Source organism: Ceratotherium simum, chromosome 23 (assembly GCF_057802395.1).
Source record: "Ceratotherium simum simum isolate JZ-2026a chromosome 23, ASM5780239v1, whole genome shotgun sequence".
In the NCBI taxonomy this organism is placed as follows: Eukaryota; Metazoa; Chordata; class Mammalia; order Perissodactyla; family Rhinocerotidae; genus Ceratotherium; species Ceratotherium simum.
Genome location: NC_141922.1, coordinates 20,838,474 through 20,864,121, shown reverse-complemented (window position 1 = coordinate 20,864,121; position 25,648 = coordinate 20,838,474). Strand labels below are relative to the sequence as shown.

The 25,648-nt window shown below is 39.7% G+C and overlaps 1 protein-coding gene across 1 annotated transcript in view; it reads right to left on the bottom strand.

Moving 5' to 3' along the window:
* Positions 1–2,417: 2,417 nt before the first annotated feature.
* SNTB1 (syntrophin beta 1) overlaps positions 2,418–25,648 on the bottom strand; it is a 231,649-nt gene continuing 208,418 nt past the window's right edge. The window contains exons 5-7 of the mRNA XM_004431108.3: positions 14,174–14,370; positions 9,384–9,574; positions 2,418–6,003 (exon numbers count right to left, since the gene is read on the bottom strand). Of these exons, the coding sequence (XP_004431165.1) occupies positions 5,911–6,003; positions 9,384–9,574; positions 14,174–14,370 (481 nt within the window). The 3' untranslated portion in view covers positions 2,418–5,910. The remainder of the gene's footprint in view (positions 6,004–9,383; positions 9,575–14,173; positions 14,371–25,648) is intronic.

Sequence of the window (25,648 nt, the reverse complement as noted above, 5' to 3'; positions counted from 1 at the left end):
ATGTCTCAGAGAAGTACTCAGGAAGGAGGAAGCGGAGGATTACTTATCTCCTTGACTCCTTCCTATTATTGTCTCCTGTTTGGCCCCACAAGGATTTAAAGCCCCTACAGTTCTGGGTTACTCGGCTTATTACCTTTAGCAGCTGCTCAGGATACCAGTTCTGATGCCCTACAATGTGGCTTTTCATCCAAGTCTGAAACTGATGACAGAACCAAAAATTCAGGTATGCGTCTCCTTAGCCTGCCTGGCAGCAGCCAAGGGGGAAGGTAGGGGAAGCAGCATTACCAGGCAAGCGATTAGTTGGCTCTAAGTGGCAGAAACAGGTCAAGCAGAGCCGGCTGTGATGTTGCCTAAGGTTGAGTAAGCAGCTCAGAGTCTAGGAGAGCAGACGATGGCATTGAGGGGATCTGGGGAGATACACAGGATGAGCCCAGCACATGAATATAACCTACATGCCCTCAGGATGTTTTTAAAATTGTTATCCGCTAACTGTAAGATAGAGAAGTAATGATAATAAAATAGTACGCATTTCAGGGGCCGGCCTGGTGGCATAGTGGTTAAGTTCATGCGCTCAGCTTCAGCGGCCCGGGGTTCCAGGGTTTGGATCCTGGGTGCGGACCTATGCACCACTTATCAGGTCACGCTGTGGCAGGCGTCCCACATATAAAGTTGAGGAAGATGGGCATGGTTATTAGCCCAGGGCCAGTCTTCCTCAGCAAAAAAGAGGAGGATTGGCAACAGATGTTAGCTCAGGGCTAATCTTCCTCACAAAAAAAATAAAAAAAATAATCATAATACTATGCATTTCAACATGGAGATGCTGGGGTACGACTACCCTAAAAGACAAAAGAAATAGTCGAATATTTGACTTTTGCCTAGACTCAGCATGAATGCGGCACATATAAAAGTAGTCAGGTGTTTTGTGTTGGTGACTCAAGTACCATGCACACAATTGCTACCAGTGACTTATTTTTATAAAATAAAATGCCCTGAGCAAAACAAAAACACAATCTGTCTTCCATATACAGGTAGTGACATACCTAGAAAATTCAGAATACAGTGAATCAGTCAAAAAATATTTTCATGTGTAACATATAGCCAGGTTCTAGGCTGAAGATAACATAATCATGTTTTTCACCTACACGAATAACTCAGAGAACGTAAAAATTGTGTGGGCAATGGTTCCATTGGATGTGGGGACTGTCATCACATTGCAGGAAGTTTACCAACTCTGGCTCCTGTTCAGTAAATACCGATAGCGCCCCTCCCCCCACCATTGTGACAACCAAGCAACACTAGCACAGATCGCCAAAATGCCCTGCCAGTGCCGCTCTTCTTGAGAACCCTCTTTAAAAAACAAATGGAATGTATATCAATATCTATATCTGCATCTTGCAGAACTTGCATTTAGAAATTTTGTCTGTATTAGCAGTTATAGATGGGCCATTCTTTGTAACAATTGCAGAATGTTCTAATGCCTCAGTGTGCCAGGATTTATTTAGCTATTGATGGTCACATTGACCTTTTCAGCTTCTTGTTACAAGCAGTACTGCAAAGATTGCAGTACACCAGTCTTTGTGCACTTGCGCAGTTATATCTCTAGGATAAATTCCCCAAGTCAAAAAGTACATGTATTTTTAAATTTTTATAGATATTGCCAAATTGCCCTCCAAATTATTCCCAAATATATACCTGCTAATGGGTGTATAAATGTCCGTTTTCCCATCACTTCCCACTACTAGGTATTATGGAAAGTTTTAATCTTGGCCAATTTAAAGATGAAAATGAGGAATTTTAAATCTCCTATTTAAAGCCATCTTCAGATCATTTTATGTGACCTAGCTGTCCCCAGCCTTGATTTGTCTTTTTATATAGGACATTCATGTGGAAAAGATATTGGACTTTCAGTGTTTTCTTGGGCAGAACAGGGTGGTCGTTAGGCAGACATAAATTTTGGCCCTAAGGATGTAAGAACTTTCCAACAACTCTAGCCATCCAGCAATGGAATGGCCTGCCTCAGGAGATAAGGAGCTCCCTCCCCATAGCTGGAGATTTTCAATTTCAGGTGGAATGAACAACTCCAAGGGATGTTCAGGAAGAGATTCCAGAGTTTAGTAGAATATTATACGAGGTCAACATTTCCCATATAGTACCCGGACCAGAGTGTATGTGGGATGACTTTAGGTGGTACAAACTTAAAAAAGTTGTAGTTGGTGTATATCCATTTTTATATGTATATACTATGTTGCATATTACTAGCAAATCATATACCCTAAGATACTAAGGTAGTATTACTAAAATTATAAATAAACTTTGGGCAGTAATGTGCTTGATGACCTCCAAAGTCTCTTCAAAACTGTGAATCTACAGTTCTGAATGTAATCTCAACACTACGAAATTTTAAAATAGTAAAAAGATTTTTCAACCCAGCCTGTTAACATTTATTACAAGCAATTTAAACACAAACCAAGTTCTAGTACTACAGAGAATTCAAGTATTTGAAGCTTGGTGTACAAGTCGAATCCCATGAAAACTTAGTTAAAAATGAGATCCCTAGGCCCCAGGTGAAGACCCATCCTGAAACTGTACACAAAAAAACATGCAAAAAAAATTGCTAGTGGCATCCCCTTTACCCATTGGCACCTTCCAAGGCCAAGCTTGGAGGAAGAGAACAGCAAGATGTGTCTTCACACTCCCATAGCCCTCCATGGCTATCATGAAACCACCAGCCAGCCCACCATAGGTAGAGGTGAATATTTATTTAATTCATATAGAAATTTTACATGATATCCATGGCGCTATAAACATAGGCACATTTTTTTTTAACTCAGGGTACATTCAAAAATTACTCTCACCCCAGCTCACTCCAGTCCCCTTAAGATAGACTATCTAATATTTGTAAAACAGGAGCAGGAAAGGCCCTGCTCATTAATTTTAGAAGAATCCTTCTGAACATTAAGACCAATCCTTCTGACCTCAACCAAGCAGGGTCAACAAGCTTTTCCGCAATGGAGCATGCATTTTTCAGCATTTTAATTCCATCAATTGATAGAATTAATTAAATGCCTCTGCCTGGGTATTTTTTAATAGGTTTATGGTTTTGTTTCTCCTACATAGTTCAAGTCAGAAAAAAAAATTGGTCTATATTCCTATTGGTCTTCTTTAAATCCCTATGGGATGGTTTAAACAGGGGTCAGCACACCAAAGGGTTGGCCTAACCACATCTACTAATAAATGGACAGTTTCCCACTAAGTATAGATTAAAACATCATTCATTTGTATTGGTTTGCCCCTAAAGGGACAAACATTGTGAATTTAATAATTCATCGATTCAAATAAGAAATGAACACAGAGTGAATTATACAAAACCAAATTCCCCAAAATGACTCAGTTGATTCATCGGCTGTATCCAGGCATGATCCAGATGTATGAGTTTGTGTCACTCACAACATTCATAATACACATCAAGACGAAATTAAAATCTACAGTGTAAAGTCATTGTAACTTCTTGAATTCAGAATGAGAAAAAATGAGTATTTGAAATTGATTCATCGTAGCCACTCTGATATGATACACTTTAACTTGGAGAAAAAAAAATGATTCATATACACAATTCTCTTAGTAAAATTTTCTATTTCTTGCTAAGAACACCTTTTAATTCGGAAAAATGCATTAATTTTATTCAAATATATTTTTTCTAAAATATAAATATTTAAATTAAAATTTTATAAATGCAGAGAATGTAGTTTCTGTTGACTCCCCACCCAGATATTAATCAGTCCAAAACTTAAGTGATGAAGAAATAATATTTGTAATTATGATCATTTTAATTTGTCTATAAATATATAATATGATCTTTGCAACTTAATTATAAATGAGTAATTAACTCATACTTCATGTAGTACGGAGCACCTTAGATTACATATTGTTGAATTAAACTATTGGCATTAATATATGTATTTTAATATGTTATTTACAATACACAAGTGTAATTCTCTTGTATAAGAACATTCCAGTGATTCCGAAAATATATGATGAAAGAGTGCAGTATAATTTACAAATGCATCAAAGCTTTCCCACAATATTCAGGCTGGGACTTCACTCTTCAGCATTTTAAAATAGGAAACCAAAAAAAAAAATTAATGTCCTAAAGCTGCGTTTTCCAACATGTTGTGTTTTGTTTTTAAACACTAGCTTCACAAGATGCTCCGTTAGATAGGAGTTCTGTAGGTAAGTGCGAGGAATGGCATACGGGATCCCGCCATGAAGAATCACAATGTGCATTAAAGCGAGGAGGCCTGCGATTATGAAATCTGTTGAACATTTCTTAACTCAGTGTTTAACAAACATTTTTGACAACCAAACCTCTTATTTCACCCACTACAAAACACCTCTCAGTCAGTGACCCTTGGAACTAATGTTACATGATACATACTTTGGAGAAACGCTGATCTAAAATAAAACTTTGCCACTCAATAAACACATATGTCTCAGTGAACAAAATCACATTCCTTTAAAACAGTTTCACTTGTTAAAGCTCTTTGCATAGGTATTTGCTAAAATATGATTCTGAAAAAACACACAAATCTAACCTGGAACATTTGTCTATGTAAACTACAGGGGAAAGAAAGGTTACAAATGCTTACAGAAATTCTAGAACTAATTTTCAAGATTTGAAGAAAGTGACTCCAAAATAAAATAATAGATGGATTTTTAGTGCATTTGTTTTGAAAGACAAAGCAAAAGTATTAAATCAGTAATATGCTATATGGTGTCTGAAAATATTCTTGTAGAAAAATATCAGGTCACTATATTATTTCCCTGGAATTCCAAAAGAGCTGGATGCTATCAAGAGATCTGATTGTAACGCTGGGTGTATCTGTAAAACCCAGCAGCAGCCCGAATTATATGAGGCCGCTCTATTACCAATTCCAAAATGCATGCACACAAGCACAGGCAGAAACAAGGGTCAATAAATTGCTCAGTACTTCCACTGCAAAGCACGAAATGGGGATGATTGGTTAACCCCATGTGAGTTGTCATATATATATATATATATATATAGCAAATGACGATCTTTTAAAAAAATATCCATAATTTGGTTTCTATAAATAAAGCTATCCGTCTTGGCTCTAAGACAGCAGACTTTGGTGTGAGTGCAGTCCCAGAATTAATCATCTTCCACGCACACCACTCTTCAGCAAAGCTTTGAAATTTAAGCGGTCTACTTTGGCTCGGATTCCACCAGCTTGCAGCTCAGATCAGTATCTGATGCTTTATTTAATTCCCGCTCAGCATATGCTAATGAGAACACTTCAGAATAATCATCCTACATCACTGAAAGATAATTCATTAAGAAAAAGTAACAGCTGCTTCATACTTAAATAAAAGGTGGGTTTCCATTTGAAGTGCTTTTCTTTCCTTACCAGCTAAACTCAACGCAATTAGAAGTAGGAAATAAGTCACAATAAACCAAGGGATCATTGTCATTGGGGGGGAAAGAGGGGAACATGTCCATTTCTCATGTCTTCAACCCTTGCTTACCTGGGTGAACCAGTTGCCTAGAAACTGGTGTGATTAAGATCTGCACATGCTGTTCTAATTTCATGTCCTTGATTGTCATTATTTAAAAGCTATGCTGTGTATTTCCAATCTCCCTCACCTCTTTTCCCTTTTACTGTTCTAAAAAGACAGTTTTATTCTGATATTCCTTGCGGTGTTTTCTCAGGGTACCCCGTTGTAGTTGATGAAATTGACAGAGCAGTCTGGGACAGTTACACAGGACTCTTGGGATCTAAAGCTGACTGTGGCATGCTACGGCTGGTGCATTGCTCACTGCAAATGGTGTCTGATGTTACTTTCTGGCGGCACCGCAGCCCTCCTTTTCTCAAAGGCAAGTCGCCCCTCTGTTCAGGCGACCAAGCCCAGTCTTGTAATCTTAGCTGACAGGAAGGAATGAATGATGAAAACAATCGGCTTGGGGCAGGAATGAAGGTCCAGTTGCTGAAATTGAAAAAGAAGAGAGCATGAGAGATTTTAAATTAATGCTTGATACCCAATAACGATTTACACATCAAACGGATCTGTGCTTTTAAGTGTTAACGGGAGCAATTATGTTTTTAAGTCCCCGCCCCACTACCAAGGGATAAAATAACTCTGAACTTACTCCTTACATCTCATATATTTCTTTTCTGAAATAGGTTCTGTGAAATTTATATATACCAATAGCATAAATATTGAAGTTGCCTTTCTTGACTGTCTAAACCATTTATTTTTGGTATCACAATAGTGATAGTATCTCTGTTGGATTAGGGACAGCATGAAGCAGTACTGAATTTCACATCTGATGACTAGGTTTGAGTCCTGGTTCTAACGCTTTTTAGATGTGTAATCTTGGACAAGTCACTTAAAATTTTTCTCAGTCCTACCTAACTCACGGGGTAATTAGAGTATTAAATGAGACACTGTATGTGAAAATTCCTTATAATTTCTAAAACACAGAACCCATGCTGCTAAGCAGCTGCATCATCAGTGTCCTACACCCTGGATGGTTGTGGGCACATATATCACGCGTGTCAAGGCCCCTTCTAAAGTCTTAGCCTTCTCAGTGTGGTCCTATAGAGCCGACTCATGGTCAGAGCATAAGAGTCAGCTTCCATTTTTATCCCCCAACCTAATTCAGGAGAACTGGGGGAGTTGTTCTCAATTCTCTTCTGCTGTCCCCAATTCTGCTCTGATGATGACACTGTTGAGGAATAACAACCTGAACGTATAATAACATCTAGCGAAGTTAAGATTTTACATACCATGAACCAGGCCCTGTGCTAAATATATTCTATACACTATCTTATTTAATTCTCACAACATCCCTACAAGGTAGCTGTTGTTCTTATGTCTATGTTTTATACGGGAAACTAAGATTTGGAGAAGTTATAAAACTTCCTGAGATCATAGATCTTATGGTAAAGAGAAAGAGTGAACTCAAACACAGGTCTGATGCCGGAGTTGTGGCTTAACCACAACGTTCTGCTTCACTAACATAGAATGCAACTTTTGGAAGTAAACTGAATGATTACCTACTTCAGTCCCTGTATTTTATGGATGGGAAGACTCAGATCCAAAGAAAGAAAAGGACGTGCCCAAGACAATTGGTGAATTAGTTAAAAGACAGAAAGAGAACATGGGTCTCTTGACGGTCAATTTAGTCCATTTGCCACACCTCCTCTCTGCTCCCTTCCCCCACACCGGAAAGGCCTGGTGCTTGCCTCCTGGGGTTGCTTTACTAGACCCTGGGGAGCTGGATCTGAACTTGAGCTTATCAGCCTAATGTACTGTCAGCAAAAAGTCAGTCCTTCCTGAATCTTCCAAGTCGGGTTGTAAGTACAGGCAGAAAGGCTGAAATTTAAATGTAAGTGATTTTCCTTATGGGTAAAAAGAGCCTTAAATTTTCAAGTCAAGGATAAAACAGGATACTGCTCCTTGTTCTTTCCTACTTTGCCAGGGCATAGTCACCTTCAGGAAAAAGTACACAGTTGGGTGATTGAGAGAGCAGCAACTGAACTACAAGTATTCTCAGGAAAATGGACTTTCAAATCACTTATTTATTCCCAAACCGGGCTTCAGGCTGAACTTGGATTTGCGGATTGAAACATGCAAATAAACAACAACAAAATCCTATAAAATTCTGCAGATCCGTTTTAAAGGTTAGAAAAATCACTGCCTGGAAATTGTTCTTAGAAAGTGAGTTGAGATCGACTGTCAGCCACAGGGCATCGACGTCTTCCTGTGGCACCATAGTAAGAAATCTGGTCCCGTATTGGGCCCAGTAGTCCCGCATGATCCAGAACAGTGGTGCTGAAACTTTGAGATCAAGGGCCCCTACACTCTTTTAAGTGTGGCCCTTTCCTTCAGTCAACCCCTACTATGTAACCTGAATGGTTTTCAGAGAATTATTGATAAAATCCCACAGGAGAAATGACTGAAATAACTGTGGAGAGACGGGGGGGATTTTGGAAGGCTAGTAGCTGAGTTGAAATTACTGGATTTTTAAAACTGAGATTTATCTCTGCATTTTACATATTCCCCACCCCTGTTATCAAGTGGAAGTCAATAAATATTTGTTGATTAATCTGGTGACTAGGGAAGACCTAAGTTATTACAAAATCAAGGTCCTCTTAAAGTTCTACATTTGACAGCTTAAATGAGATGCTATGTCCTCCTGAGAAATGCCTCGAACTAAACTTGTTAGAAAGCAGAACATGCAATTCTCACCCTTCTGTGGAACTGAAGTAATGCACTTTTTATTGTGGTAGGCAGTTAAGGGTCCCAGGAAATCATGAACTTAAACACATGGGCTATTTGCATTGACAGGAGACATATAAATGTTACCTTAACTGACACATTTGCTAATTTTGTTGGATATTATTTGACATTAGCCTAAAATTGCTGGGCCCTTCTCTGGCCCTCTCTCTACTCGGGTAGAGCTGACCAGTTTGTTTCCCCTGCTATCCTTTCTACTCTGCCCTCGTCCAGCCCCTCCCCTCTCTCTGCTTTCTATGACCTCTGCTCCTGAGACCTCCCAGAACACCTGGACAGAGTATTTTTCATCCCTGCATCCCTGACACCTAGCACAATACTGAGGTTGGATCAGATGCTTGATACTATTAAAAAATGAATGGGGGGCCAGCCCCGTGGCGTAGTGGCTAAAGTTGGTGGCCCAGGCTCGTGGGTTCGTCTTCCAGGTACGGACCTACACCACTCCACAGCCAGGCTTTGGTAGCGACCCACATACAAAATGGAGGAAGATTGGCACAGATGTTAGCTCAGGGTGAATCTTCCTCAGGGAAAAAAAAAAAAAAAGAATGGTACATTTTGAAGCTAGTGGGACTCTATTTGAGAAGAATTTAATGCTGGCTTGTAAAGAATTATTTCCTTTGATTCAAGTATTTATGTAGTATTCCAGTAGAAAACGAGACCAAAGTAAAGAACTGTGAAAAAATTGGATCTAATCACTGTTTTTCTAAAGATTTTATTTATTTTATTTTTTCCCCCCAAAGCCCCAGTGGATAGTTGTGTGTCGTAGCTGCACATCCTTCTAGTTGCTGTATGTGGGACTCGGCCTCAGGATGAACGGAGAAGTGGTGCCTCGATGCGCACCCGGGATCCGAACCCGGGCCGCCAGCATTGCAGCGCGCGCACTTAACCACCAAGCCACAGGGCCGGCCCCTAATCACTGTTTTTCAAGAATCAAGACATGAACTTGCAAATACTTTAATAGTCAAATGCTAAATATACATATGGCAGCATTATGTTTGTGAGCCATTATAGGTGTGTTGCATAATGTAATATACGAAATTACACTATCTAAAGAAAACTGCACTTACAAGCTCTCCATCTTTGCCTCCAAAATCTAAATACAGCATCCTGATTCCATCATCTGAAGACATTTTCAGCTTTTCATAAGGAGACTGTATGATTGTCTTGGGAAAGGCACCCTCCTGTGGTTCAGTGGTAATAGAAAATCCATTCTCATAATGTATGGTCAAACGGCACTCCTGGTTTTTGTAGGTGCAAGCTGAAAGAGAGAGACAGACAGATAGACGGTATGAACAACGGAAGTCAACCCATTTTCTCAGGCACTTAACTTTCCAGTCTACTTAGTCCCAGGAGCCAGCCACAAATTACTAAGTTAAAAATTAGTAATTGTTCATGAAAATATTCTCCATTGATTTTGATATTGTAATTTAACGTGCCCCATGAAACTAAGGGAAATAAACCAAAAGAAATTCATTTTGCTGGGATTTATTGAATTTTATCTGGGCTCTAACCGTTATCTGACCACCTGACAACACATTACGTAGATAGCTGTACTTGCTTTCCAATGGCCTTGCCTTAAGCCTGAAAAAACCTGACATTTGATTTAGAGTAAGCTACCTCTGAATCATCACACACACACACACACACACACACACACACACACACACACACACACACAATCAATGCCACGTCTACTACCTGGTGAAAGAAGCAAGCATTTCCCCCATTACATTACCAAAGTTAACAAATGTAATACACCTAAAAAGTCAGGAATGAGTAGTTCAAAAATGATCTAATCTTTAATTTTAAAAAAGTCAAACAAAGCTCAATTTATAAATAGAAAGGGGTGCTTTTTTAATTTCTCTGATGATCTGATGATCTTAGGTCCTGGAAAGGCTACTATGTCAGAGAGATGTCAGATGTGGCACCTTCCATGCTTCCTCCCTCTGCCCAGCGTGGCATGTGGGAACCCTCAGGTCCACATGGTGCCCTCTGATCCAAAGGTACAAAACGAAAACCTCTTGATCAGCTTTTTATCTGTGGTCCTCATTACATTTAGGAAAAGAGACCAGAGCTTTAAGCTTATGAGCTGAACGGGGGACTGACACCAAATCCCAGTTCCCATTCAGGAAGACTTGTGAATGTTTAAAACCGTTAAACAAAGAATTCCAAAAAAGTTATTAAGTATCAGATTGGATTTTTTGCCTCACAAAAAACCACATTTAACAGACTCTGGCATGTAAATTGCCTCAGGCCTTCATATGCATCTGAAAGCTCTTTAGGGAAACCAGGACATTTTCTTTGCTGGGAATGGGGTTTGGGAGGAATAAGAGGAAGGGCGTTATTGATTACTCTGTACCATCATTAGCTCAGCTCAGCTTTATAAACCAAACTTAATTTCACCTTACCACAAACTTCTGACGCAGGACCTTAGCTTAATGTTATAAGTGACAAAAGCAAAGCTCAGAGAGGTGAATATGTCACAACCCAGGTGGTATAGATTTCAAAATTGAAGTTCTTTCTACCATGTGCCATGTATCTTTCTCACGCTCTGGTACTAAGGATATGGAGGGATGTGTGGAGGGACTTGGGCAAAGAGTCTCTCAGAGTAGTAACAGTGGGATGGGGGAGGCCTTCAGAGTTTGGGGGAATAAACAGGGGTCTCTATCTGCTCACAGAATGAGGTGGCTTTTAATTGAAGCTCTGGTTAAAACATATACTCCTTCTATGAGTCTTTCTGGGCAAAGCCCCTGGGTAAATCTTAAGTTATCCTCTCAGAAGTACCCTAGACTTCTTCTGCCCCTCCAGTGCAAGGATGATCACGGACAGTGGCATAGACTTAGTTATGGCTTCCCATCTTAAATCCTCGGTTTTGACACCTTCACTTCTACTACCTGCAGAATATATGGGCGAATAGGCTCTAAACATATTTTTTTTTTCCCTCCTGTATGTTTGAACTTTAAAGCTAGGCCATCAGATATTGTGAATTAACTGATTGTGATTACTTTTAATTCTAGTTGACCTCAAATGGTATTTGTGGCCTTTAATATAATGGAATTGGTTATCTGAAGATGTTCTCAATCTACACAGGATAAGTTGAACACATTATCAAGTTAATTGAAGCTCTGATTAAAACATAAGCCTCTTTCCCCAACTCTCTGGAAGTATCTTTCAATTTGAAACTGGGTTGCACCTTTGGTCATTTCCATAATTTCTTCTCTCCCACCACCCAGTTAGCTCAGTTCACACAATTCCCTGTTATTTTCCTTTGGCTGGTCTATCAACAGCCTCATTGTTTTCCTGTCGAAGTAGAGTTCAGTTTATTGAGAGAGAAGGAGTTTACAAAATTTGTGGAATGTAAACTAAACCAAATCCCTTTGGCCATCTTCATTCTTTCCTAGAACATGCCTGCATTTGTTGCAAGGAGTCTGACGTTCTCTGATATTACACATATAACTACATTAAATTTAGTTTTCAGGTGACTGGGGCCTTTTCCAACTCTAAGGCTCAAAACTCCACTTTATCTTGCCATACACAATAGACCAAAAATAAAAGTTTCAATGACACTCCAAAAAGGTTTCCAACAATGATGGAAAATATTTGGGGGCACTAATTAATTTCAGGATAATTTTTCTTTTTTGGGGGTGCGGAAGATTGGCCCTGCACTAACATCTGTTGCCAATCTTCCTCTTTTTGCTTGAGGAAGACTGTCCCTGAGCTAACATCCAAGCCCATCCTCCTCTGCTTTTTATATATGACTTGCCACCACAGCATGGCTTGACGAGCGGTGCATAGATCTGCTCCCAGGATCCGAACCCGCAAACCCTGCGCTGCCAAAGCAGAGCGTGTGAACTTAACCACTACGCCACCCGGCCAGCCTCATTTTCAGGGTAATTTTAAAAAGACATTGATTATCTTGGAGCAGAAGTTCTGCAAAACATCTGGTTTTTCATATTTGCACAAGTAGAGGAAATGTGGAGAAACCTCGCTACACATAGATGTGTGTCCCTTATACTGCTGGGTGCCTGAGGAAGTTGCACCCTAGTGCAGTACTGCTTGGAGAGTGGTCCATGGACCAGCAGCATCAGCAACACCTGGTATCTTATTAGGTGCAAATCTCAGGCCCCATCCCAGAACTGCTAAACAGAGTCTCTGGATGTGGGGTCAGCAATCTGAGGCTTTTCAGGTTAAAATTAAAAAAAAAATAGCATTATAGACACCATTAACTGTATATTGTGCTGGCTGATGAAAACCACTGGAATCCACCTTAGCAAATGTAGATTTTACAGCACATATTTTGTTAATTAATGTACCTCAGATTCATATTACTTTTCCAGTCTCCTATTTTGCCGTTGCCCAGTTAAAAAAATTAAATTATCTATATGTATATATTTATATATGTATGTATTTATATCTATCATCTGTCTATCCTCTGTCTATATGTATGATTTGGAGAGCGGCATGAAAATTATTTATCACAGCAGCCTAGACAGAATTGTGTTTTGACCACTAGTATAACAGTAAGAAGTTCCATGTCTCTGTAGACATTACAGTGAATAAAGAATGGACTTTAGAGGGATATGGCCAAGAGGTGGAGTCAGTTCTGTCCTTTATTTGTTGTGTGATCTTGGGCAGGTTACTTAACCTTTCTTAAGAATTTTCTTGCTGGGGCCAGCCTGGTGGTGTAAGTGGTTAAGTGCGCGCGTTCTGCTGCGGTGGCCCGGGGTTCACAAGTTCGGATCCCGGGCGCGCACCGAAGCAGCGCTTGGTAAGCCATGCTGTGGCGGCGTCCCATATAAAGTAGAGGAAGATGGGCACGGATGTTAGCTCAGGGCCACTCTTCCTCAAGGAAAAAGGGGAGGATTGGCATCGGATGTTTGCTCAGGGCTAGTCCTCGTCATAAAAAAAAAAAAAAAATTTTCTTCCTGACTTGTAAAATCAGGTTGAAAAGGGAATCATGAGGATTAGATGAGATGAGGCAATGTAGTGACCCAGGACACACACACACACACACACACACCCCTGAATCAAAAGTTTTACAAAACAAAACAATATTTACACTGATATTTCTATTCTAATTAATTTCATTTTTAAAATGTTGGTCTTGCCTCAATTAATTTATTTTTGGACCCAAAAAGAGTTGTTTCTCACAGTATGAAAAACACTAAGAGACATTATATAAAAATGCCTGGCATCTAGCAAGTACTCAGTAAGTAGTGTAGTAGAGAAGAGTTCTTCCTTCTACACACATATCCCTTTTCTACCACTAACTACTCCTTTCTCAGAGCTCTACATGAATGTGGATCGCACTCACTGCACACGCCTTCCATCCTGCCTCTGCCTCTCCATTCACACCAGGGGAAGGGGTCCCTGGGGACTCTTCCCAGGGCTTTTCCCTTTGCTTTGCTGACACTCGCCTAGATGCCTTTGGTTCATGCTCTTTTTCCCAGCCCTGGTTCTCCAGTTTTCTGATCAATTCTGTGAGCTACCTAATACATTTCCAATGATTCCATTCGGTGATAAATTCATTTCTTTATAACAAGAACTTTACTAGTCTGTACCTCAAAGTTCGTTCCTCCAGGAAGCCACCCAGCGGTTTTAGGTAGGAAAATGACATCTGACTATCCAAATTACCAACTTTTCTTGAATGAAGATGGGATGAGGCTTTTCACAATCAAAACCTTAGTTTCCATTTTAGTAGGGCATACAGTGCACTGATTTAGAAGAATTTAAATTTACCCCTGGAATTTTAAGTACCCCCAAAGGACAGTAACGGAAACTACTTTGAGGCCAGGGTGGAGTAGAGGGTACATTCCTAGGAGTGTGACATCGGTAGCCCGTAGCCAACAGTGCTCACCTGTGGTGACTTCAGTAATGAGTTCAGCTGAGTTATGGCAACCCTGTACTATGTTCCTTGTCCAATGGGAGAGGTCCCTGCTGATCTCGGCCCTGAAGAGGTGTGTTTCAATCCCCTGCCTGGTACCAGTTCGCGTTGCAAAGGACAGATCCATACCAGCCTGGGGCGATCCTTTCCCTGGACCTGAATGGACCAGCCTATTGAGAGAGAGAGAGAGGGAGAGAGAGAGAGAGAGGCATCGATCATCAAAATGGAAACTACTTCATTGACATGTCACTTGGTAAAAGCTCCCAAATTGGTGATTTGCTCTCATTTTCCTAATCTTGAACCAAAGAATCCACTATACCCTACTGTTCACCATGGTTTTCTGCCATCTCCTCACCCAGTTCCTCTCCAATGGTAGAAGGAGATTAAGACATTGCCCAAGAACACTGCATTTGGTCGATTAAGTAGAGGAGTTGCAATATGACTTTAACTATAGTTAGACAAATTCAACTATACTCACTCAGCCAAAAAGAAAGAGAATTAAGTAAATGAGAGAGGGAACAATTTAAATAGTGTGTAAAACTGCCCCCAACATTCCATTCCTGGGCATATATATGTCCCAGTGTGAACATGAGATGGGAAAGGGAATCTGTTGTTTTCCCAATTAGGCTTAGTTCCCCTGTGTTTTTTGCAGTTGGGAGCATCTGGCTGCATTGAATATACTTCCGGGTATGCATTTTTCATGCACACAGCCTCCAAAGGCAAACAAACAACCACAGGACTCAAATGAAAACGTAGCAATCTCTGTAACTGTTAAAGCTTGAGAAAGAACTGGTGATGCTGGACTTCTTGAGAAACAGAAGAGAACTGCACTTTATGGGAGATTTAAGGGATTTTCAAGAGTGATTTTTACTGCACACCATTTTCACACTGACTTTAGAACTTAGGCTCATCGTAAAATGTGACTCCCATAGTAAACATTTTCTGAAGGACCAGACTTAAAACATGAGGAATCAAAGTCTCTGAGTGCTACCTACTGAGCAGGCACTGGCTCCCACCTCTCACTTGCCCCCTTTAAACAATGGGATCTCGCCTGCTCTCTCCTACTCTTCAATATCTCAATCTCTTTTTGGGAGAGACTATCATATCAATAATTTGCGGGATAGCATGAATATAATTTAATAAATGTTACTTCTCTCCAGAGTCTTTGCATTTTCAGCCTTATCTTTTCATACAGAAAGAAATTCTTTACCGTTTGCTACAGAAATTCCAGATGTCTGTTCACTTAGTGGATGGGAGAGTTATTTTCTTAGGCAAAGTACTTATTACCTCTAGATTAAAAGCTGCACAAAGGAAATCCAAAAACTTATTTTCTCTTCTAAGCTTAAATAACATAGAATTATCAGCGGAATAAAACATATTGTAGCCTGTTGAATTTCTATCAACAAGCTTGTTGTGTAACTTTGAGGAGCTTTGTTTTACTTACAAAGTTGGAGCTAGTGGTGTGCAATGCCAACCTGAAGAAAAAGGTTCATTGAGAAACCTTTTGGTTGTAAAATTCTTTGAAGACAGAGAAGTTCCTAAGAGATAACAAATGTTGGCAAGATGTAGAAAAAAAGAGAACTCTTGTGCACTGTTGGTGGGAATGTAAACTGGTGCAGCCACTATGGAAAATAATATGGAGGTTCCTCAAAAAATTAAAATTCGAACTACCATATGATCCAGCAATCCCACTTCTGGGAATACATCCAAAGGAAGCAAAATCAGTATCTCAAAGAGATATCTTCATTCCCATGTTCATTGCAGCATTATTCACAATAGCCAAGATATGGAAACAACCTAAGTGTCCATTGATGGATGAATGGATAAAGAAAATGTGAGATATATGTGTGTGTGTATATATATACACACACACACACAACACACACACACACAATGGAATATTATTCAGCCTTTAAAAAGAAAGAAATCCTGCCATTTATCACAACGTGGATGAACCTGGAGGGTACTATGCTAAGTGAAATAAGCCAGACAGAGAAAGACAAATGCTATATGGTATCATTTATACGTGGAATCTAAAAAAAAGTTGAATTCATAGAAACAAAGAGTAGAATGATGTTTGCCAGGGGCTGGGGGGGTGGGGGAAGTGGGAAGATGTTGGTCAAAGGGCACAAACTTTTAGTTATAAGATGAATAAGTTCTGAGGATCTAATGTACAGCATGGTGACTACAGTTAATAACACTGTATTGTAAACTTGACATTTGCTAAGAGAGTAGATCTTAAGTGTTCTTACCAAACAAACAAAAGAAAAGGTAACTATGTGAGGTGATAAATGTGTTAACTAACTTGATTGTGGTAATCATTTCACATGTATATCAAATCATCATGTTGTACAATTTAAATATATGTCATTTGACAATTATACCTCAATAAAAAATATAATAAAAGGTAGAGAAATTCCACGAATCTCATCGAGAGGAGAGTCTAGGACAGTGTGAAGTCTGCTGACAAGGGTGCCCACACACAGGGATTTAACATGTAAGACTGAGTCCCATTCGCAAGGAAGGAAGAAAGCATTTTGTAATAAGAAGTGAACAAGAGTAACTGAGAAGCTGCTGGAGGTTTCAAAATCTATGTGAGGGTAAAGAAAACAGAAAGCATTTCTCAAAAGCCCAATGTAGGTTTTAAAGGGATTGAGGGTCGGGTAAAAATTCATTAAGAAAAGATATGTGTAAACAGCGTGAATTTATATTGTGTTTTCTTAACTGCTCAAAAGTGTTTTTATCCTCAAAGGTGTTTAAGTTTTAGTTGCTTTAAAAAATACATCTAGCTCTTCCTTTCTAAAAATCTTACAATCTGTATCAGTGTGGCACATCTGGCCCACTGCATAGTAAACTGAAAAGAGACATAGGTTTGGGAGGCATAAAAACCTGCATTAGAACCCCATTCTGCTATTTGTTAATGTTCTAAGAATCGCTACCTCATAAGGTAGTATCGTGAAGATCAAATGAAATAATCTACATGCTGTACATAGCACAGAACCTAGCATGTTGTTTGTACTCAATAAGTAATATTTCCATCCCTTGCCCCTACTCTCAGTTGTCTTATTTTAAAAATATAATTCCTGCCTCATATGATTAGGATTAAATATAATAAAATCTATGAAGCTCTTAATCCAGTATTCAGTGCATCATAGTAAGCATTCAATAAAAATTAGTTCCCCTATGCCTTCCCTGGCCTAACATGTTCTCACTTTCTATCCCCTAAATTTCCATCCAGGGGACATCAACCTTGTCACAATTCAGGGCCATGTAAATGTACCATAAAGGCACAAGTGAAATGAAAAAAAGATATACCACTCTCATGGAAAATGTTGTTTTTCTGTGAATTTCCTATCAATATTTATTTTTCTCCAGAGAGACTATAAAATTGAAGCCAATAATAACTGGAAAATGCAATTCCTTAGAAAATCCACATTTGGTAGGACTGGGTATGAAGAATGAAATTACTAACAGAATGTAACAAAGTATGAGAAAGCCCTGTATCTAGCTAACCGACATCATGCCCAAGAAGTCCTTGATGGGAAAATTCAGAGCATTATAGGAAGTAATGATGTAAAAAGAACCTTTGCAGGAATGACTATGGGTATACTTTGTTATTAGCTTCATCACCAAATTCTCACTGATTGAAAAGAAAAGGGAAGAGGAAAAATTGATTTTTCAACTAACCAAATGTGAATTATCTAATATTTATATTAAAAAATAAGTTGATTTGCCATCTGAAGAATAGCAGGCACGCTGAATTATGTGTTCTTTTAAATACACCAGTATTGGTTAATGAAACTTACAGTACTGTATGCAAACTCTGAGATAAAGCAAATTGTCTTTTCCGCTAGCATGTGTGCATACTGGTAACAAAAGGATACTTTTTCTAGATTAAAATCAAGTGAACTACATCAGATATCCACAGAATGCATATGGGTACACATCCACAGACCTTGAAAATTATTTTATAAATACATGTGTAAATGTGGGGAAATGCATATATATCTTTTGAAAATTTCTAGATATACAATTCAACTATGCAAACAAATGGAAACAAATCCATTAAAATGTCAAGCAATTTTATGGGTGATTTCATTTCTTCTTATTTTTTTTTTATTCTTAAAATTTTCTGTAAGCAACATATGCTACACAATTTAAAGATTAGCTTTAAAAGGCTATGAGACTGAAATGAACCCAAATCTTTCACTTTAATTTTTAGAGTCAGGCCTTCCATTGCACTGAAAAATATATGTGTTCTGACTCAGTGTGGCATACGTGTATTGTTTGTTGTTTGTTTAAAGTTAGTGGCAATTCAGTGGTGGAATACCAGATGCACTCATCTATGTCCTCTTGCATTTGTTCATATCCGGGTTATTCTAAATTGTCTATGTCTAGCTCCTAACACCTGCAGGCTGGGCCTATGGAATAGCCTTTCTCAGAACGAAGTTAACTGATCCACATGGGATGAAACCTACACCTGTGGCCTCATTAATCCGTTACACAAACAAACTGGCCTCCAGCAAATGAGACAGGAGAGATGCTGAGACCTGCCACTTGAAGTTACACGATCCTTTTAGATTCAGGGGTGCTCTGAAGGGCCTTAGAGGAGCTTCCTGCTCTGTTCAAGTCTCTTCTCCCCTTCTTCCAACTGATCACCAAAAATCACTGACTAAGTCATTCATTCATTCAATCAATCAATAAAGATTTTGCCATTCACCAACTGATATATTCCACAAATATTTATGAAGCACTGCTATGGACTGAACTCTGTCCCCCTAAAATTTGTATGTTGAAGTCCTAATCCCCAGTGTGACTGTATTTCGAAACAGGGCCTATAAGGAGGTAATAAAGGTTAAGTGAGATAATAAGGGTGGGGCTTTAACCAATAGGATTGGTGTCCTTATAAGATAAGGAAGAGATTCCAGCGATCTCTCTCCCTCCATGCACATACAGAGGGAAGGCCATATGAGGAGAGAGCAAGAAGGCAGCTCTTTGTAAGCCAGGAAGAAAACCCTCACCAAATACCAAACCTGATGGCACCTTGATCTTGGACTTCTAGCCTCCAGAACTGTGAGAAAATTAATTTCTGTTGTTTAAGCCACCCAGTCTGTGGTATATTATTATGGCAGCCCTAGCAGACTAATAAAAGTACCTGCTCTATGCACACTCAGGACTAGGCATAGTGGGAGCAGAACAGACATGGCCCAAGCCTTGAGGAGACAGAGTTCAAGAGGAGAAATACTCTCTTCCCTTCTAATTCCTATAGCCTCTTCACTCCAGATTCAGCCCCAGTTCTTGGGAGACTCATTCTTGGAATATGGAAGAGAGTCAGAACCAGCCTCTGGTAGATGACAAATGGAGGATATGAGCCAGGGTTGGGTGAGTGGGTGGAGAACCATTCCTCCTCATTGGGACAACTCGATTATTATGAAGATCTTCCTCCAGAGGGTGAATCTGAACCTCCAAGAAAAGCAGTTCTATCACAAGAATGGAGAGCAGTGGATTCTGGCCTAAGAACAAAGAAGGACCTCACATTTATCAACATATTTGTTGTTTCATTCCTATCAAGATGTTGGAAATAATAGGTTTCCTTTGTTGCTTACATCGTCCCCTACTAATTGCTTTTGATTGTCAACAGCAATAAGTTGGGAATGATACACAGAAAAGTGGACATTCACCACTATGCCATCTGGAGGAGACCAAACAAAGAGTTGATTGTTTTATAAATTATGACATTGCAAAGGTATAGGCCACTGGACAAGATAAGAGCAAGGTACTTTCTCTTACCTCTTTTTGTTATGCGGGCTGCCACAGTGAAAGGCGTGGCAACTACTAGGAAGAGACAGAGAAAAATACTGGAATGGTTACATTCATAAATGCTCTGTGAAATCTTTCTCTTGAGATGAATTTGTATTGGCATATTTCCAACTCCAAGCCAATAAAATAATATTGGATATACAACATCGGATACCATACCATCCAATAGTCTGCTCACTGAGCATCTCCACTCAGAGGGCTCATAGGCACCTCAGACTCAACATAAGTAAAAGCAATATTGCATAAGGTCCTTAAGATCTTAAGAACCCAATACCTAGGTTCTAAGTTAAGTAACACCAGGATCCACAGGGGCCATGTCCACTGCAAAGGACAGGAAGTTTGCACTGGAAGTCAAAACACTATTCAAAAGAAATAGTCATTTAAATGCAGGATTGAGGGTCCAAATGAGGAAAGGTTTCCTAACAATGCCTGAGACAACATGAGTTGCTGTCTTTAGATGTCTATGGTGCAAGAAAATAAGGAAGAGGCAGCTCTGCATCTTCAGGCTAACAGTGACATTGATGGATGACTGAGAGAAGATATAACTTACAAGTTCTTGCTTTGTTGCTTTATGAAAAGAATGGTTTTATGATTTGGGTCTGAGTAAGGCGCAATGGAAGCTGAGAAAGGAGTGGCATTTGGAAGAGGGCAGGCTGCTGCCTCAAATGAACTCAGGTCCTTGCTAAGAAGATTACATACCAAGGTCCTAGAAGGGCGCAAACACTATGTAAGTGAAATGCTGAGAGAATCTTTGGGAAATCAGGGAGAACAAGTGTGATGTTGGAAGACTGGAAAAGTGGAAATTATATCCTGATTTTCAAAATGTGGAATAAGGTAGATTCTGTGACCCTGTTCACAGGCAAGATTTTAGAATGGATTTTTTAAGTAATCATTTTTTTTCTTTGGAAAAGAGGAAACAGTAGTTCGCGAGGGTCTACATGGCTTTCCTATTTCATTGTTTCATTAATCTTGTTTCATTCAGAAACAAGATTACTAAAAAAGTAATAGATAAAGTGAATATTCAGACAGAGCACATTGATGAAGTTTCCTGCAATATTCATTTGGACTTAAAAGGAATAAGTGTTGGGTACAAAGCTTATCAGTCAGAAGAGTGCTTTGTTAAGTGACCATAGCCATGATGAGTCCGTTTAATCTGGGATGGAGGCAGAGTTATGGCCTCAGACCTGTCCTGTTAAACGTTTTTATCAATGACTTGCGTGAAGTTGCAAAGGACATGGACATCAAATCAGTGGATGGTCCAAAACTAGGAAGAAGAAGAAATATAGAATCAGGATGTAAGATCATTAAGCACTGCTGTTAGAGCCAAAAACCAACAACAAAAACAAAACTAGAATGGGGGAGACATGGTGTAGAAGCACCACTGGAAATTTAGTTGATGGGAGACACAACCCAGAGCTACTAACAACACTAATGTGAGCTTAAGCTGCATTAGTGGAATGAAAGCAAGTCATGGTCCTGTGTTCCCCTGCACTGATCAGAACATGCCTGAAATATAGCATCCAGTCCCAGGCACCAAGCTTTAAGAGGGGGCTTCTTAATCTTTTTGTGCCATGAATCCCTTTGGCAGTGTAATGAAGCCTATGGACCCCTACTCTGAATAATGTGTGTAAATTCACAAAGTAAACAGAATTACAAAGGAAACTAGTGGTAGTGAAACACAGTTCCATTCAAATATCATGATGTTAGAAGACAATAATCGGGGCCAGCCCAGTGGCAGAGAGGTTTAGTTCGTGCATTTGGATCCTGGGCACAGACCTACTCACCGCTCATCAAGCCATGCCGAGGCGGCGTCCCACATAGAAGAACTAGAGGGACCTACAACTAGGATATACAACTATGTACTGGGGGCTTTGGGGAGAAAAAAGAAGAAAAGAGGAAGATTGGCCACAGATGTTAGCTCAGGGCCCATCTTCCTCAAAAAATAAATAAATAAATAAACTTAAAAAACAACAACAAAAACTTAAAAAAAAAAAAGATGACAATAATCAAAAGAGCAAAGTACCTGAAGCTACTTCATTAAGAGCATAGTTTGGAGATATTTTGTCTGGAAAAGAGGACTTTGTGTGAAGAATAATAAGTAGGAAGGGGGCAAGCATAAACGTCTGCAGTATCTGTGGAAGTGTTCAAGCATAGGCTGGCCAGTGACTTCCCAGAGATGGTAGAGTTCTCATCTTGAGAGTCTATGGTTTGATCAAAGCCATCTCTGCACCTTGGCTCATCCAGGGAGAACCACACTTGGAGCAGATCATTTGCTTCTTGTGATCTAAGGTGAGGTGGGAGCACTTCCAGCAAGGCTGAGACAGCGTAGGCTGGCAGCCAGCAGGTGTTTTTGGGCGCCCACTCTGTAAGATTTGCAGCTTATGTGTCAAAGTTGACAACTCCTGGGAAGGAAGATGTTGGAGAAGACACACTCGCCATTGACCACACAGCAATCTCTTGGAGCTCGAGACCAAGCATAGCATGATCTCCTTGAGGTAGGCGCCCCTTCTTTGGACTCACACACATCATCAATCCATTTATCCCACTGTTTTAAGATGACCACCTCATCTCTCTTACTCATCCTGGATGTCCTTCAGGGTATGAGCCTTGTCCTATCTCTCATTGACTGTGTGGTATCTAGCACCTTACCTGACATGCGGTAGGTGTTCAATACATGTTGGCTGAGTAAGTGAATGAAGGCAAGTTTTTCAAAATATTTGTAAAATGTGAGTTCAATTTTGCAAAGGAAAGTACACACACAAACACACACACACACACACAATTGACCTATTTTGAAATGCTTTGAAAAGGCCTCCTAATGGGCTCTTCATTTATATACTGCATTTGGGAACACATACCATAGCCAGATTCTGGACACTAAATTCCAAATAAATGTCAGCTGGACATTAAGATTTTAAGTCATCATCTGGACATTTGAAAGGGTAGGGCTAAGGAAAGACTCTCTAGGCCTGAGTTTTTCCCATTCTGCTAGGAACAGCCTTTTTACATTCCTCCCAAGATTCTTCCCAAAGATCTTTCCTGATCTGTTGTCTCAGGGGGGAACTCTGAAATAGCTATTATTTATCTTTCTATTATTTTACATTTTAAGCTATTTGTGTATCCTTAAAAATATGACGATCTGTCTCTTATCTGTGGCAGGGACTAAACTATAGCAACCAAGAAAATGCTGTCTCCCAAGAGAAGATAACTTCCTTTCCCAGCCAGAAAAATATACTGGCACCCTGGGACAGGCTTTCAAGCTGCAATTCACACCCAATTGCTAAGTTTTATCTGAAACTGTTTGAGAAGCCCAAGGACGTGCTTTGTTCCCTGGTTACAAAATTGAGATACACATTCCCATGGTTGGAAGCAAAGCCACAAACTCCAGCAAAATTTTACATTTCCTATTAGCCAGGAGTGTGAATAAGTGAAGAAAGGATATAATATAATATTAGAGAGTGGGGCAAGAGAGTGAAGCCATCCATGGAAGGGGATAGAGCAGAGAGTCAGACACCCCAATTTGGCTACTTATCAACTGTGTGACCTTGGGAAGTTTCCTAACCTCTTCATGCCTCAGATTCCTCTAATGTAAGATGGGGATAACAATATGCCTACCTCATGGTGTTGTTGTGAGGATAAAATGAGTTATATGAATACTGCATGAAACAGCTCCTGGCACAGAATATATAGTAATAGCCATTATTATCATTAGTTCCATCAGGGCAGGACTCTTTATTAGATTATTCACTTCCGTATGCCTAGCACCTAGAACAATTCCAGGCACATAGTGGGCACTCAGTAAATACTTGCTAAATAAATGACTAAAGGAATAGCTAGAATACAAGGAGGACTATCTTCCAAGAAGTTTGTGATTCATGACTGCTATAAGGTGTTATGAATTCTCTCCCACCCTCAGTCCCTCAACCACACAAAATGGTAGCTAATGCTAAATCCAAAGCATTTAGGTTCACATCCACTAAATGCTAATGTCCAGGTTAATTCAGCCCTGAAAAATAGTGATCTTGAAAGGTAACTGGGATGAGATGTTCTATGAGGTTAGCCTAATAGCCATTTCCTGTTTCTGCTTTCAAATCCATCTTTAGCAACTGGTGTTTTTAGGAGTGACTTGGTTATTTAGAGAGTCAGAGTTACCTTTTTTGGCCTGGGAGTAGAAGGTGACCATTTTATCAAAAAAGTGAAAGTCATTAAGATTTCACATTACGGATCCAGTATACATTTAAGGAATTGTACATAAATGGGTCCCTAACTCAGATAAAAAGAAAGGATGAGAGGTGTAGAAATTAACTCAGATGCCCAAAGTGGTGGATTCCAAGAAGCTCACACAGCCCACTTTCAGGTCAAATTCTTTGTCCAAGACTTGGGGGAACTTGGCAGTAGAAATACTCATTCCTGCAGGAGGCCAGGCAAAATTTTTCTCTATTGATAACTGAGCTGCTAGGCTGCACACTGTCTTTGGATCCTCAGATATGCCCCTTTGCCTGACTGGTTATGAGAAAAACAAAAACAAAAAACCTGTCTCACAAGGGATGCTTATGCACTAATTTAATTCTGGATAGGTGTTAGAAAATGCTGCATAAAAGGTTCCATACAAAAACATTATTATTAATATCCTTAATTAAAACAAAAACAGTTGCATCACACAGAATCAGCCAAATTAGTAAAATTACATATTAGGTAACTGGGTTGCTAAGCAATATTACATCCTCATTTTACTTCATTGCTGTAATTAGCATCTCCCAGCATATGCCATAATGCAAGCCACAAGGAAAGAAAGGAAAAGCAACTGGTCAGATCGCTTACATGGTGCTGGTGCTCTTGAATACTTTCATCCATTAGCCACCCCTAATGGGGTCAGTCAACAGACGTTCAAGGAGCCAAGCGAGGGGAAAGAATCACTAACAAGCACCAAACTGTTAGGAGGGGCTGCCCAGGAATCAGCATGCTGCCCCTCAGCCAAGAAGAGCTGAAAAATTGCCTCAATTGTATCTTCCAAACTCCTTTCATCTGAATATGGTGGTGAAAGAGGCAAGGTCCCATCTCTCGGAAAATTGATATTATTGAGGGATATTGACTGTAAGCAAAGACCAATTTAGTATAAGAGAATGAACAGCAATGCAGATTGGACCCAATTCTTGACTATTTAGTAGTATCTTTTGGGTGGATTTCCAAAGACAAGTGATTTTCCTCCACACATTCTCCACGGCCTTATGACCTTTCATTGCCAGCTGCCAGCAGTAATATGGAGGCAGGAAAATCGATGACTACTATGTGAAAGGTTACATCGATACACTATCTCATTTAGTCTCCACAAGGACTCTTGATTTATGAGTTCCACTTTACAAACAAGGAATCCACAGTGCTGTGTGGTGAAGTAGTTGCACAGGATCACATAGTGAGTGTCCAGAATTTGAATCCAGGTCCACATGAATACAAAGTCTATACTCTTTCCATCATTCCAGGAGAAGGGGCCAAACTCCAGCTCAACTAGAGGTAGCAAGGAAATTCAAGTGAGAGAGTATAATGAAGACTTCAGGTCATCCACGGATGTGACTCATCCATGCACTTTCCTTCTCCAGAGACAAACAAGACTACAATCTATGGATACTC